At 42.2% G+C, this 16,910-nt stretch overlaps 1 protein-coding gene across 3 annotated transcripts in view; it reads left to right on the plus strand.

Moving 5' to 3' along the window:
• The window catches only part of LOC127443428 (ras GTPase-activating protein 3-like), a 68,943-nt gene that overhangs the window by 7,694 nt on the left and 44,339 nt on the right, over nt 1-16,910 (plus strand). For 2 of the 3 annotated variants that reach the window (XM_051702030.1, XM_051702031.1), the window contains exon 2: nt 15,817-15,934. In XM_051702030.1, coding sequence (XP_051557990.1) covers nt 15,817-15,934 — 118 coding nt within the window. Of the gene's footprint in view, nt 1-1,201; nt 1,404-15,816; nt 15,935-16,910 lie in introns of all 3 variants that reach the window. The other variant, XM_051702032.1, reaches the window with a different exon arrangement.

The following is a 16,910-nucleotide window of genomic DNA, read 5'->3' on the forward strand; positions in this document are numbered from 1 at the left end:
GCAAACCAGACGTCTGTTCACTTTGACTGTCACATGAAAAATGTCCTTGTGTCATTTACCTTTAAAATCAGCACAAACTCAAAATTGACTTTCTAAACTCACGTTTCTGGTCTTATTATGAACAATTCATCAGTGTATGTCATCCCAAAGAAAAACATGTTTGTCCTCATAATCTTATTGTTATAATGTAATAACTTGCTCCACCTCTAAAACAACGTTTGGCTGACATCACCTAGGCCGTGCAGACTATTGGTTAATACTAATCAAATATCTTAATAGCAATTTAGGCAGTTGTTGTATGAAATGCAGCCTAGTTATTTATCACAGTAGTTTAATGTTAAAGCAATACAGGTTACATTAATAATAGCAAATAATGCTAGATTTAAGAACGAAGCCTAAACATTGGGACCTCTTATGACAAACCACACTTCCCCTCTAATAAGGAGGAAGTGATGTCACAGTATTTATCCCCAAGAGTACCAGTCATGACTCAGTTCCCAGTTGAGCGATTGGACTAGTTTTCACATTCAGTGGCTTTTAAGTATTTAGGGAAACTCCTGGGATAGTCAGCAAACTTTAATTTAATGAATGAGGCAGTTTCCTGTCTGTGTGTTGCACTGGACCAAACATTCAGATTGTTTTCATGTCAAATGAATTGCACATTCCCTGATAGTATGTATATATATATATATGAAATGTTCACAAAATATTCTCCGTTATTTGCTAGCATTATACCATTAACCAATAGTGGGTGAGTATTACAATGATTTTAACACACTTTTTTAAAGAGTTTCCCCAAAAACTAGCCAGTGTGCCAGATTTTATTTATAATAATAGTGTCTCTCATTTAAACTTAAGTAGCAAAAATACACTTAGAGTTGGTTTGATTCATTTTTGTGAACCAGTTCAAACAGTCTATTTTATTTAGGCCCAACTCACTAAATCACTCATTACAGTGGCAAGAAAAAGTATGTGAACCCTTTGTAATTAGCTGGTTTTCTGTATTAATTGGTCATAAAATGTGATCTCATCTTCATCAAAGTCACAAGTATAGACAAACATAATGTGCTTAAGATAAAGACACACAAACAGTTATAATCTTTTATGTCTTTATCGAACAAATCCCATTAAACATTCACAGTTCTTTGGAAAAATTAAGTGAACCCTTTGATTTAATAACTGGTCGATCATCTTTTGGCAGCATTAACCTCAACCAAGCGTTTCCTGTAGCTGCGGATTCGACCTGCACAACGTTCAGAAGAATTTTTGGATCATTCTTCCTTACAGAACTGCTTCAGCTCAGACATATTCTTAGGATGTCTGGTGTGAACGGCTCTCTTGAGGTCATTCCACAGCATCTCTATTGGGTTAAGGTCTGGACTCTGACTGGGACACTCCAAAAGGTGGATTTTCTTTTTTTAAGTCATTCTGTAGTGGGTTTACTTCGATGTTTATATTCATTTTGCTGCTGCATCACCCAACTTCTACTGAGCTTCAGCTGGCACACAGACACCCTGACATTATCCTGTAGGATATCTTGATAAACGTAGGAATTAATATCTCTCTCGATGATGGCAAGCGTTCCAGGCCCCGAAGCAGCAAAGCAGCCCCAAATCACAATGTTCCCTCCACTGTACTTCATGATTGGGATGTGTTCATGTTGGTATGCGGTGCCCTTTTTACGCCATACATAGTGCTGCTGTTCTTCCGAAACAATTCAGCCTTAGTTTTTATCAGTCCACAAAACATTTTCCCAGTAGTGTTGAGGAGTGTCAAGGTGGTCTTTGGCAAACTTCAGGCGTGCAGCAATGTTTTTGTTGGAAAGCAGCGGCTTCCTTCATGATGTCCTGCTATGGACACCATACCTGTTTAATGTTTTCTGTATAGTAGACTCATGAACAGAGATGTTAACCAGTTCCAATGATTCCTTCAAGTCTTTATCTGTCACTCTAGGGTTCTTTTTTACCTCATTGAGCGTTCTGCAGTGTTCCCTTTGAGTCATCTTGGTTGGACAGCCACTTCTAGAGAGAGTACCTATAGTACTAAATCATCTCCATTTATAGACAGTTTGTCTAACTGTGGACAGATGAATATCTAAGCTCTTCCAGATAACTTTGTAACCCTTTCCAGCTTTTTGCAAAGCAACAATTCTTGATTGTAGGTCTTCTGAGATCTCTTTTTTGTGAGGCATGGTCCACATCAGCAGATGCTTCTTGTGAATAGCAAACTCAAAATGTTTGAGTGCTTTTTATAAGTCAAAGTAGCTCTAACCCACACCTCCAATCTCATTTCATTAATTGGATGCCAGGTTTGCCAACTCCTGACTCTAATTAGCTTTTGTTAATGTCATTAGCCTTGGGGTTTGAATGATGTATTCAATATATACAAGAATAATACAATTAACTGTGTGTTATTAGTTCAAACAGATTGTGTTTGTTCATTATTGTAACTTAGATGAAGATCAAACCAGATTTTAAGACAAATTTGTACATAAATGCAGGTAATTCCAAAGTGTTCACATACTTTTTCTTGTCATTGATAAATATCGCTGTTTATTATTACTAGTGTGTATTGATATAATAGTGCATAAATTAATATATATTAAATATCATTCTTTGCTTCAGGGAAAGCAGTATGGAAAACTGATTTCTGATTGAGAAAAGTCATGCTTTTCATAGCAAATATTGAGATATACTGTATGTTGAATATATATATAATTCAGAAGGCTGAAGCTTCTTAGCTGCTTCTTGGAATATCAGTGATGGAGTGTGTTGATATCTCCACCTGGTTTGTGTAGTTTCTCTTCCTGTTGCCACATTCATTCAGGTGAGAAAGGTGGAGCGCTTACTGTAAATAGTGTTTAATGAGGGCAAGTGAAGGGACAGACAGCACCTTTGACAAGATCATTAAGCTTCAGAGCTGTAAACATGAATCACTGCATCAGTCTCACAGATTTGAATATTTAATTTAGAATGATAATGAAACAAATTGGTCAACAAACGGGTAGTCCCACCACAAATGCACACCTTTGGTTGAGGCAAAAGTCCAATCAAACAGATCAGTGTTGTGAAAGTGTCACAGAGTTTATACTCTTCAGGAAGTCAAACTACCAATGGATTACTGATATTGACTCTGAACGTTAAATTAGGATACTAGCACAGAGCATTTATCCACTGTAACTGTACTTGCAGAATGAGTGTGTAAAGTGTGAAATGACTGACTCTATTCTTTACAGTCGTTTCTAAATAGGGGCATCACCAGTCTGTGGTCTGATGATGTAATCTAGTCTTCACCTGTCTCTCTGACCTGTCTGTCTGTCTGTAAAGACTTTGCTGAGGTAAGACATCTCTAGAAGAAGAAGAGTGAATGCGGTTCCAACTCTTTTTCTCTGTATCTATATCCATTTCATCCATCCAGACGTTCACCGTATCACTGTTCCAGAACTCATCATCATCATTGTCTTTTGGTTTTACTCTTAGGCCTGCGAAGGAAATGCCATTTGAAACTCTAGACCCACTTTCCTGCTAAGACTCAATGGAAACGTCAGATATTACAGATCAGACACATATTAGACCTGAAAGCCTGTGATAGTGTCACATTTTAGCCTTTTTTTTTTTTTTTCCTTTTCTCCCCAATTTGGAATGCCCAATTCCCAATGCGCTCTAAGTCCTCGTGGTGGCGTAGTGACTCGCCTCAATCCAGGTCGTGGAGGATGAATCTCAGTTTCCTCCACGTCTGAGACCGTCAATCCACGAATCTTATCACGTGGCTCGTTGAGCTTTACCGCGGAGACATAGCACGTATGGAGGCTTCACACTATTCTACGCGGCATCCACGCATAACTTACCATACGTCCCACCGAGAGTGAGAACCACATTATAGCGACCACGAGGAGATTACCCCATGTGACTCTACCCTCCCTAGCAACCGGGCCAATTTGGTTGCTTAGGAAGCCCAACTGGAGTCACTCAGCACGCCCTGAATTCGAACTCACGACTCCAGGGGTTGTAGTCAGCGTCTTTACTCGCTGAGCTACTCAGGCCCCCCACATTTTAGCTTTTTAAAAATTTACAAATTCTACATTCTATTAATTCATATTTATAAATTGCATGTATAATAATGTTATGAGCTGTCACTGTTTGAAATAAAAGTATTTAACCCTTTAAGACAAATATTAATAACTACAGTCTTGCCTAATACAAAATACAAGTGCTTTGAAATTTGCAGACAAATCAGAAGTGTTATGTTTGATGATATAGGGAGAGAAATCAACAGGTTAACAAGACAGGGCAGGTGTGACTAATAAACTAATAATGGACAAACAAGGAGTTGGGGTATGATGTAAGACAGAGAGACACGCGGCGATACAGAAACAAAAAAAAGGCACGTGCTCTCACAAGACATCAAAACACCCGAATGGCATGAGCGCACAATGCAATAAGGCAATATACGCCCATGCTAACCTACAAACAAGACGAGAGAATGCGTAGCAACACCAAACAAAGCGATGCCACGCATTCTCACACTAAACGAAACTTGAGCGTACATCGCGAGGCAAACGGCACACAATGCACGCAACAAAAACAAGACAGGGCACCTGTGCGAGAGTTCGGCCACGCACACACACCCGACACCTTAGACCAAAGTGACCGAACCTCAGCACAACATGAAGACAGCTCGTGACCTGGGCATGCAACGCCAGAGCCAGACAAACTATTGAGTGCATGCTGCCAAGATGACATAAGCGCGATGCACCCACGTCAATAACAGACAGACATGGAGCACGAGTGTCCGGATCCCGACACTGACCGAAACTGAACCAGTCAGGAAGTCAGGATCCAGACACCGTGCTCCAGACATGAAACAAGACGGACCGAAGAGCACACAGCAGGGAATATATCTGAAACTGCGTGCTCACACAAAGACAGACAACAAAACACAAGACAGACATGGGACGAACATACCATGGTCCTGCAGACCAAAACCCAGACTGACAGAGTGACAGGACTGTGACATGTGTCATATGTTGTTGGAAAGCTCTCAAAGAGTAGAATATAACCAGCCTATTTGTTTTACTCAGACAAAAATATAGAGAGTAATAGCTAAGTATATGTCTTTGACAATTCTGTTGGTGTTGCTTATATGCCAGGTGTTCACTTATAACTTAAATAAACGGAACAAAAAATATCAGATATCATTACTTAGAGGAGGTGATTATCTTTCAAACGAGCCCACACACAAGATAATCAGATGCATAGATCATTAGATTATCCACACGAAGCACAAAACACATTGAAAGCACAAAATGCTGAAAACACATTAGCTTTCCTGGATCAGATAACATCATCAGAAATGATGTAGCATCATGGAACACTAAACCAATCGGATTGGGTTCAGATTGGTGCAAAATCATCCATGTTTGCGCAGAGAGACAAGTGATTAATCACTCTAATTACATATGGCCACCAGGAGATGGCGCCAAGTACATGACACAGACTCAATGATGACTCAAATGGCACAGAATGAAACTCATTCTGAGAAATCTCATTACTAAAATCATGTCTGCATGATATGCAAACCTTTAGTCATTGTTGTGTTTGCATGTGTAATTAGTTCTTATGTACAGTTATTATGTTTTATTTGGTTGGAGAGGCTTTTGGACACTATGATAAATTATTTTTGTAATGCTATAACTTTTGATTGCTTTGTCGTATCAACACTAATTGTTTCTCAGATACAGTTGACATGATTGGGAACAAAACAAAAGCAGTTTTTTCAGAGCCACCTTATTTACACCCAGAGATATATAATGTCAAATAAGAAAAATAAGAAAATATTTTTGTGTGGTAATTTTCAGCAGTTTCTTAGGCTGAGCGTCTCAGAATTTATCATAATCTATATCATTAAAAATGTTGAAAAGTTTTCTTTACAGTGATACCAAACGCTTGACCCTCCTTGTTTTTTTGTTGTTGTTTTTTTTTGTCGTGTCTTTGTCTAAGCCTTTAATTTTAGGTACGCCATTGAAACAGGAAATAGTTAAAAACACCCTCAGAGCTTAAAGGGTTAAAAGATAGTCAAAGTTATGAAATCATAAATGCTACATTTTAGGGCTACAACAATTATTTTGATAATTGACTTATCTAACGAACACGTTTTGGAACAACATGAGGGTGTTTAGATATTTACCGAATTATAATGTTTGGGTGAACTATTCATCTTCATTCACAACCAAGTAGAAGTTTTGTCTATATTTGACTTAAAGTTGCACATGAGATCTGAAGACACAATCACTCGTGAGTCACTGGTCCTGAGATGAGATGAGATGCGTGTGATTGTAAAGACACAGAGAGCCGTTTCCTGTGAGCACTGCTGTCCTCTTCAGCAGCCCCAGGACAACAGAGCAGAACAAAGTGCCTGTGTCCGTCACCATTTGTTGTTGGTGGCATTTATGTCAGTGTTTAGTTGTTGTAGTGTGGACACACACACTACATTTAAATTGATCTGTACAGTTGTGTATCTGTCAAACATGTTGTCATCCTGCCGTTGTGTTTAAGGGCCTCAGTGTTCGACTAACACTCATGTTTAGTGTCGTTTAAACTACATCTTGGATACAGTTGAAATTCCTTTCCTACGATCTCATTTCCTGTTGTAGCTCTCTCTCTCTCTCTTTCTCTCTCTCTCTCTCTCTCTCTCTCTCTCTCTCTCTGTAGTGTGGGCCATGCTTGCACACTCTGTCTGTGGGTCAAACCAGCATTCAGCTGTCTGTCTGTCCTCTATCTCTCTGTCTTTATCTGTCTGTGTGTGCCTGTTATTAGTGCATTTCGTCCAGTAACTGTGAAATGGAAACGTGTGTGTGTGATCTGTTCTTCATGAGTGAATGAGACCACACAGCATGAGGAATCACATTTGTGTGTGTGTGTGTGCGTGCGCATGTGTGTGTGATTATTAGAGCTGTTATTATGACACAATACACATTCAAATGTAAACAAAATATAGAGGTTGCCAAAACCAAACATAAACAATGTTATGACGTGACAAAAGTGCTGCTTGTGTTGTTGTACCAGTGTGGAAGCAAATCTTAACACTTTATATTGGTTTATATTATATTAGTAATATTTTAATATTTACATTTATTTAATTAAAAAAACTATATAGAGCTGTTCAGCCGTGACGTCAATTTATTAGGCGAACCCAGAAGAGAATTCGCCATGGGTCTAAAAAGAAAGTATGTAATGGGGGGGAGGGGGGGGTTGCAGCATGAAGCATTTGCATGTTTCGATGTAACAGGGTAACAGTTCTTTGGATACCAGGGTGTCCTGTACTCAGGGAAGTGTGGACCCATTGGATAGTCCTCTGACGTAGAGCTTGGGGTACGTAGTGCTTGGTGGGGGGCAGTTAGGTAAGTGACAGTTCATGCTGTTGTGCTTGTTGTATCTCCTCCATGATGTCCCAGCTAATCGGTGCTACGATGACAGATGGTGGCAGGATGGACCCAGGGTGAGGTTGGAGGTGAGGTGGATCATGTTTGCGTGATAGTGCATCTGCCTTGCTGTTCTTGCTGCCAGGACGGTAAGTGACTGTAAAATTGAACCTGGTGAAAAACAATGACCATCGTGCTTGATGTGGGTTCAATCTCTTGGCTGCCTTGATATATTCAAGATTCTTGTGATCGGTGATAACTTGGAATGGGTGGACTGCCCCCTCTAACCAGTGACCCCATTCCTCGAGTGCCGCTTTCATGGAAAGTAATTCTTTATTCCCCACATCATAGTTACGTTCAGCTGAGTTCAACTTCCTGGAGAAAAAGGCACAAGGGTAAAGCTTGCCTGGTGTTCCGTGACGTTGTGACAGGACCGCTCCAATCCCACAATCTGAAGCGTCTACCTCAATGACGATGGGAAGATTGGGGTCAGGATGTTTCAGTATTGGAGCGGTCGTGAAGCTTGACTTGAGGGAGATGCGGCATCATTCCATGGCAACTTGCTTGGCTTTCACTTGAGTGAAGATTAACAGCAGCCTCAGAATCCACTAATGCTGTAACACATCTTACATGATCACCAATGGAGATCTCTGCAGGCAACAGAAAATTATGTGAGATGGGTGATATAATGGTACTCACGTGCTGACGTTGTGACAGGACCACTCCAATCCCATAATCTGAAGCGCCTACCTCAATGACGATGGGAAGATTGGGGTCAGGATGCTTCAGTATCGGAGCGGTCGTGAAGCTTGACTTGAGGGAGATGCGGCATCATTCCATGGCAACTTGCTTGGCTTTCACTTGAGCAACGTCATGAGTGGTGCTGCAATGGTACTGTAATTCCTATTGAATCTGCGATAGAAGTTGGCAAAGCCCAGGAACCACTGTAGTTCCTTGATTTTAGAAGGTCGAGGCCATTCGGTGACTGCTGTTACCTTTGAGACATCCATCTCCACACCTTGATGGCTGATATTGTAACCCAGGAAAGTGGTATGAGAGGTATGGAACTCACACTTTTCTGCCTTGACAAATAGTTGGTGTTCCTGGAGACGTGATAAGACTGTCCTGACCTGCTGGATATGTTGTTCCATGTTTTGTGAGTAGATGAGGATGTCGTCAATGTAGGCCACCACACAATGATTCAGTAAGTCTCTGAATATTTCGTTGATAAAGGACTGGAAAACTGAGGGGGCGTTAGCAAGTCCATATGGCATGACCAAATATTCATAGTGCCTCCTGGTGGTGATGAAAGCAGTCTTCCACTCATCCCCTTCTCGAATCCTGACGAGGTTATAAGCGCTCCTTAGATCAAGTTTGGTATAGATCTTGGCTTCATGGAGTTGTTCAAGGGCTGAGGGGATGAGTAACGATATTTTATGGTGACAGAGTTCAGGCCTCGATAGTCGATACAGGGAGGTAGACTTCCATCCCTCTTCTCTACGAAAAAGAAACCTGCAGCAGCTGGGGAGGTGGAGGGATGGATGTAACTGGAGGCAAGGGCTTCCTTAATGTAATTCTCCACGGCGAGGGTTTCGGGGCGTGACAATGCATAGACCTTGCTTCTCGATGGAGCTGTATTGGACAGAAGTTCAATAGCACAGTCCCATGGACGATGAGGAGGAAGTTGTGTAGCTTTACTCTTACTAAACACTTCACTGAACTCTGCATACTCCTTGGGAATCGTGGTCTCCTTCTGTGACTCAGGACTCTCAATACTGGTGATAAGGTAAGGCCTGGAAACAGCAACATGGAGACAATATTTGTGACAGAAACTTGACCAATGTGTGAGCTCACCTTGGTTCCAGGATATCGATGGGTCGTGGATGGCCAGCCAGGGATGACCCAGGATAAGAGCGTGCTTGGGTGAGTTGATGACATATAGTGAGATATTCTCTACATGAAAAAGTCCAATCTTGATGGTTATAGGAACAGTCTGATGTGTTATGCCAGTACCAATAGGTGCGTTGTCAACAGTGGTTATGTTAATCTTATGAAAGCATTCAATAGTGGGTATGTTGAGATATTGAACAATCTCCTGATTAATGAGATTAACACCAGCCCCAGAATCCACTAATGCTGTAATACACCCACTCTGAGCTGCTAGTGTCCTGAACAGAACTGCATAATCCACTGCTGATCGATGACACTGGCGTAGATGAAGAAGCTGAACAGAGATATCTTGGCCGCCCGCTGGATACTCGAAGACTTCATGGATTTGTTGAACAAAGTAATCAAATGAAACCTGGATTTGAGTATCTTTATCCCAAACAGCGGCAGCACAATCGAGAGCTTTGCCAGTAAGCAGTGACATAAAAAAAGAACATTTCCTGGTGTCTTGATCAAATGATTCAGGCTGATTTGAGAAAAATACCTTCCATTGTCATAAAAAACCCCAGCATTTTTCAGCAGAACCATCAAACTTATCAGGTAGAGCAAAGCTGACTGGTTTAGCATGGGGCGCTGGCAGTGAGTGGATGTATTTTGTCAAACATTCGTTGGCAGCTCGTAGGTTGTTCAGCTGGTCATGGTAACCCCTTAATACCTCGCACTGGTGCGCAAATGCTGACTTGAATATTATATAATTGTAATGTAATACTGAATAATAATAATAAAATTAATGGTTATTACTAGAGGTGTAAATCGGACGTTTCATCATGATACGATCTTATATCGATTCTCTTGGCCTGCGATCCGATATTTGCCGATACTTGAAAGTCTGCCATGATACGATTTCGATTTGATTTGATTCAGAGTCGCGAGTTCGAATCCAGGGCGTGCTGAGTGACTCCAGCCAGGTCTCCTAAGCAACCAAATTGGCCCGGTTGCTAGGGAGGGTAGAGTCACATGGGTCAACCTCCTTGTGGTCGCTATAATGTGGTTCTCGCTCTCGGTGGGGCGTGTGGTAAGTTGTGTATGGATCGCGGAGAGTAGCATGAGCCTCCACATGTTGTGAGTCTCCACGGTGTCATGCAAAACGAGTCACGTGATAAGATGCGCGGATTGACAGTCTCAGAAGCGGAGGCAACTGAGACTTGTCCTCCGCCACCCGGATTGAGGTGAGTAACTGCGCCACCACGAGGACCTACTAAGTAGTGGGAATTGGGCATTTCATATTGGGAGAAAAGTTTCTTGTTTTGTCTACAAGTTTATATCAGTAAATAAAATAAAATACATTGGCCATTAATATAGCAATATTTCTTCAACTTTTAAACACCTTTCAAATGTTTCATCCTGAAGTCTGTTGTACATAACACATTCAAAGTTTTATGTAATATTCCAGGTTTAATACAAGGTAAGCTCAATCAAAAGCATTTGTGTCAGTGTTGATTACCACAAAATTTGGATTCGTCCTTTTTATTTAAATACAGCAAAATTAAAAATGAGATATTACAGTGAGGCACTACCAATGGAAGTAAATGGGGCAACTTTTTGGAGGGTTTAAAAAGGCAGAAATGTGAAACGTTTAAGTAAGTTCTTACATTAAATATCGTGCTAAAACTTGTGTAAAATTTTAGTTCAAATCATAATTTCTGCTGTTTTTTTAAGGTTTACCGCAGTGCATCACCATGGCAACAAGGTTTTCAAATCTGATAAAACTACACAAAGGATAGAAAGTCTTTTTACACACTAACATCATGTTAACATGCATATTGTTTATGTCTTGTGGCTTTACTTTTGACACAGTTACTTTGTAACTTTAAAGGGTTAGTTCACCCAGAAATGAAAATTCTCTCATTATTGCCTCACCATCATGCCATCTGAGACGTGTATGACCTTCTTTCTTGAGCAAAACACTCTTGATTATTTTTAGAAAAATATCTCATCTCAGCATGTCCTTACAATGACAGTGAATGGTATTTGGACTTACAAATGTTTGGCCACCATGCACTCCCTTTCTAAGAACCTGCAGAGCTGCATCTTTTTCTAAAAATCTTCAAAAGTGTTTTGTTCAAAAAAGAAAGTTATACACATCTCAGATCGCATAAGGGTGAGTCAATAATGAGAACATTTTCATTTTGGGGCAGACTGTCCCTTTATTTATTTATTTATTTATTTTTTTATCCCCTTTTCTCCCAATTTTTGGAATGCCCAATTCCCACTACTTAGTAGGTCCTCGTGGTGGCGCGGTTACTCAGCTCAATCTGGGTGGCGGAGGACAAGTCTCAGTTGCCTCTGCTTCTGAGACCGTCAATACGCGCATCTTATCACGTGACTCGTTGTGCATGACACCGTGGAGACTCACAACATGTGGAGGCTCATGCTACTCTCCGTGATCCACGCACAACTTACCATGCGCCCCATTGAGAGCGAGAACCCCTAATCGCGACCACGAGGAGGATATCCCATGTGAATCTATGCTACCTAGCAACTGGGCCAATTTGCTTGCTTAGGAGACCTGGCTGGAGTCACTCAGCCACTCAGGTGGTAGTCAGCGTCAATACTCGCTGAGATACCCAGGCCCCTGCAAACTGTCCCTTTAACGGATTGGCCCCATTCACTTCTATTGTAAGCGCCTCACAGTAAACCTGTGTGATGAGGAAGAGGGCGTGGCCGGGCCGAGATGGAGCACAGCTGTAGCTGAATCAGCCGATCAGTGGGAGAGCGAGATAAGGGCCGAGCAGAGACACATAGAGAGAGGAGAGAGAGAGAAGAACTTGCTTGCCGGTTCCCAGACGCGCTGTCGCCCGGTCCTCAACTGACGGATGCCAGCTCGCGCCTCCTCCGGCGGAAGGCAGCGAGTCCTCCGGCCAATGGCGGACGGAACCGCTCCTCCCCTTCTCGGCAGACAGCCGGGATTCCTCTGGCTCTCGTGGCCGGCAGCGACCCCTCTGTCCCCAGGCAGATGGACGCAGCTGCTCCCCTGGTGGATGGTAGTGGCGAGGACTCCGCGACAGCACATCCCTCCTCCCTCCCGGGTTTCGGCACCACCGTAACAGTTCAAGGATGGGCAAGGAGGAGGCTGGAACCAGCTGAACAGCCAACATAATGTTTAATGTCAAAACCCAAACTTAATACAACATAAAACAAACACAGACACACATGCAACGCGGCTCTCTCTCGAACCGGCGTCTCCGGCCACCCCTTATCTTGTTCTCCCGCTGATCAGCTGATTCAGTGGCGGCCATGCTCCATCACGGCCCGGCCACTGCCTCTGCATCTGAGACCGTCAATCTGCGTATCTTATCACGTGACTTGTTGAGCGCATTACCGCGGAGACGTAGCGCATGTGGAGGCTTCACGCTATTCTCCATGGCATCCACGCACAACTCACCACGCGCCCCACCGAGAGTTGAATTTAAATATGTACATTTTCCAAGAGGGTTTTACCACAAAAACAGCTAAAGCCAGACTGCTGTCCGACATCATACACTAATTAGAGCAACACGACTAAACATATCCAAACAAACTATTTCACCTCATAAATTGACTAGTCACCCATTGTGACTCTAGTATTGACCAATCAGTATCCAGGACCGCAGCTGTATTAAAGACAGATCACTTCTCACACTACAGGAGACATGACATGTTTGTTTTTACCCATTTCTTTCCTTCATTTTTACATCTTCTGCCCCTCACATCTGTCTCTCTCTCGGGGTGTTCTGACCTCATTTCCTGTGGCTGTGACTTACTCTTCAACACCTACTCAGTGTATGTTTGTGCTGGTGAAGCTCGTGATGGCTGTGCAACTGCAGTTATGTGTGTCATGTGCACATATCTGCGTGTCTTTGGACGGCATGTATACATAAATAATGAATTTCTGTTCTGTATGCACACCAGTAACATGTTTGTTTGCATGTCAGAGAAGCCAAATTCAAATTTAGCCACACACATTCAAATAAACCAAGGAAATAATTTCCTGGGATGCATAATATATAGACACCAGATCAGTTATTGGCTAATATCGACTTCTTTTTACATTCATTATGCTTACATCTGTGTTTATATTCTGATTAATTTTGCCATCAGCAGAGGCTAAGAGATAGATATCGTTTACAGCAAAGATAACTGTTTTAGTGCACTTTCCTTTTAAGATTACTTGAAGAAAGTTTACATAACCTTCACTAATAATTTCAGTTCTGAAATATGCTTGCTGTCTTAACTAAATTGCACAATGATAAGCTTTTATCTGTCTTCCTCTCTCTTTCTCCTTTTCTTTCTCTCTCTTGTCCTCATGGTGAGAGGGGAAACAGACGGAGGGGTTGGAGGGCCACACTTCCTGTTGTGCAGTTTTCCTGAGACATGAACACTTGTTGTGACTGGCTTCTGTAGTGCACTGCAAACAGTGTGTTTGTGTCTGTGTGTGTTTGAAAACTAGAAACTAACGATTATTTTGATAATCGACTAATCCAACAATTATTAGATTGATTATTCGACTATTCGGGTCGATTTTTACAACGATTAATCATTAGCTCTTAAACAAAAATTCAGCTTGTGCCTCGAGTTAAGAGATTGTATTAAATATGTGCTTACTAAAAATACATTTAAAAAAGATGACGAAAGCATCTTTTAAAAATACCACTAAATGATAGAGGTAAACAGATATATCGGTTTTACCGATTAATCGGTGCCGATAGTTGATTTTTGGAACTATCGTTTGTCAGCAAAAATCTATGCCGATAGTTTCCGATTAAGTGTTTTACTGAAAATTAAGTGTTTTAAGTGTTTTAAATTGAAATGAGGGCTTGCAAAATAAAATACTATATAGAAACATCCCTCATCAGCACATACATTGTGTCTCCAACTTAATATTGTGAATAATAATAATATATAGGCTTTAAAAAGCTTAAAGCTTTAAATATAGAGCATTGTAACGGAGCCAAGTCTCCATCATTTCAAAATAAGAGTCCCTGGTGTGTTTCAGGCTTGTTTAGTGTTTAAAGTCCCATGTTATGCACCCAATCTTTTTTTCTGATTATTATTGGGATTTTGCTTGAAAAATAAACTACATCTGGGATTTTATTCATTTTGGACTTTGACCTCTATGTCTGTGCCAACTAAGAACATTTTGTAACATTTTATGAATCGATTTTAAAAACTATCGGCCGATTAAGCAGTTATCAGCCTTTTTCACCCCTAAAGTTATCGGTATTGGCAAAATCCACTGTTAGCGGGTGTGGAGGCTTCACGCTATTCTCCGCGGCATCCAGGCGCAACTCACCACGCGCCCCACCGAGAGCGAGAACCACATTATAGCGACCACGAGGAGGTTACCCCATGTGACTCTACCCTTCCTAGCAACCGGGCCAATTTGGTTGCTTAGGAGACCTGGCTGGAAGAATTGTTTTTTTATTTATTTATTTTATAAACCGATTTTCAACTATCAACTATCGGCCAATTAATCGGTTATCAGCCTTAGTTATCCTATCAGTCGACCTCTAGTCCTAAATGTTGGTTTCATTTTCTTTATGCAGAAAATACTTTCATATTGTATTGATTTGAGTTTAAATATGACCAGGACATATTCTTGACATGTTTCGTGAGTATCACCCAAGAAAAGACTGCTTTTGTGTGATATGAGATCTTTAAATCAATGTATATGAGCGTTATTAGAGCTCTTGTGTATTTAGATTGAATGTGTTCAGTAATGTCAGTACAGGTGTGTGATGAGGGTGTTTGGCGGTTACAGTCTATAGGGTGTGTAACAGGACACTAGTTCATTCTGTGGAAACACAAACACCGCAAACACACCCTTCACTTCCTCCCTGAGTGTTGCATTCTTTCTCCTGCCAGCCTACAACTGTGTGTGTGTGTGTGTACATGTTTATGCTACATTGTGGGGACCAAATGTCCCCACAAGGATAGTAAAACCTGAGATCACCTACCTTGTGGGGCCCAGCCAGCGGTTTAGGGGTAGGGTTAAGTTTAGGGGATAGAAATTATCGTTAGGTCTGTATAAAATCCATAAAATGCATGGAAGTCTATGGAGAGTGCCCGAGTTTGTGTGTGAGCAGATAGGCAGCATTCTTGTGCTCTGTAGTTCTGTCACACGTGTTTAATGTGTGTATTGGGTTGCAGATCCCACGCAGATTTTTGCGTTGAACGCACCCTGCCCCAGCAGTGCTGTGCTGCGGCTTGAGAATGTTGCACTCCATTGTACTGTTGACCACAGAAAATAAATTCAACACGTCCATCAGTTCCAACGAATGGAAATCACACTTACAGCAATGAAAGTCTATGGGGCATGGAGGGTGTAAACACAGAATTGTGCAGCTTGTATTTTGTTTCAGTAAAGAAAGTTGTAATATTTGAGCAGTAAAATGTTTAAATCATGCTTTTTGAAATGAAGCTACTTTTCTAGATGGTGTTAGTGATGCAGTTCCTCTCTTTCTCTACAGGTGAAGCCAAGAACGTCCCTCCGTATCCAGGTCCTAATAAAATGCGAGATTGTTACTGTACGGTGAATTTGGACCAGGAGGAAGTGTTCAGAACCAAAACCATAGAGAAATCTTTATGGTGAGAACACACACACACACACACACACACACACACACACACATAATCTTATTAATGGCCCTATTTTAAGAGCACCAGCGGTAAGCGCAGCACTATGCCATAAGTCATAATTGCAAAGTCATTTTTTATATTTTCGTGCAAGCATGCGATAAAGCCACGCGTACACTACCTAACTCACAGTCCTGTTTTTCGTCATGCTGGTGCAAACACTTCAGGACTGTAGTGCAAACACTTCATGACTGTAGTGTATCAACTACATGACCATTCGTCCCCGACTGAGGCCATGTGTACACTGATATTAAGATGAGTTTTGGGTGATCCGATCACAAATGTACAAGCGAGACATCACCGTTACACCTGGTCGTCTCTTTTGACCACTTGTGTTCGGATTTCGTGGAGAGCGTCTCTGAATTCATGAGGAGTGTGACGAGGAGGAAGGCGGGGCCGGCCCCCAATCGGGCTAGTCAGCCGAGGAGAGGGATAAAGCCGAGCCGGATGCAGCAGTTCGGGAGAGAGAAAGCCACACGCAGCTGCAGTGTGTGTTTATGTTTATGTCTTTTTAAGTTTTCATTAAACATTATTTTGATGGTTCGTCCGGTTCCCGCCTCCTCCTTGTCCACATTACCCTGTTACATTGGTGCTGAAACCGGGAAGGAGTAGGGATACGCTGTTGTAGAGTCCTCGCCACTGCCGACCGCCGAAAGGAGCAGCTGTGGCCTTCTGCCGGGGGATGGAGGAGTCGCTGCCGGCCGCCTAGAGTGGTGGAGCCGCTGCCAGGAGCGGAGGGGCTTGCTACCGGCTGCCAGAATGCGGAGGGGTCGGAGGAACGGCCACCATCCGTGAGGGGAGGAGGGGCTCGCTGCCGGCCGCCTGGAGCGGTGAGGAAAGGAGGAAGGGGGGTGTACGTCATGCTGGGGGTTCCCTGGCCTGAGGCAAAGGAGGGAGGAGTGTGACGAGGAGGAGGGCGGGGCCGGGC

The sequence above is a fragment of the Myxocyprinus asiaticus genome, chromosome 7 (assembly GCF_019703515.2).
Source record: "Myxocyprinus asiaticus isolate MX2 ecotype Aquarium Trade chromosome 7, UBuf_Myxa_2, whole genome shotgun sequence".
Lineage (NCBI taxonomy): Eukaryota > Metazoa > Chordata > Actinopteri > Cypriniformes > Catostomidae > Myxocyprinus > Myxocyprinus asiaticus.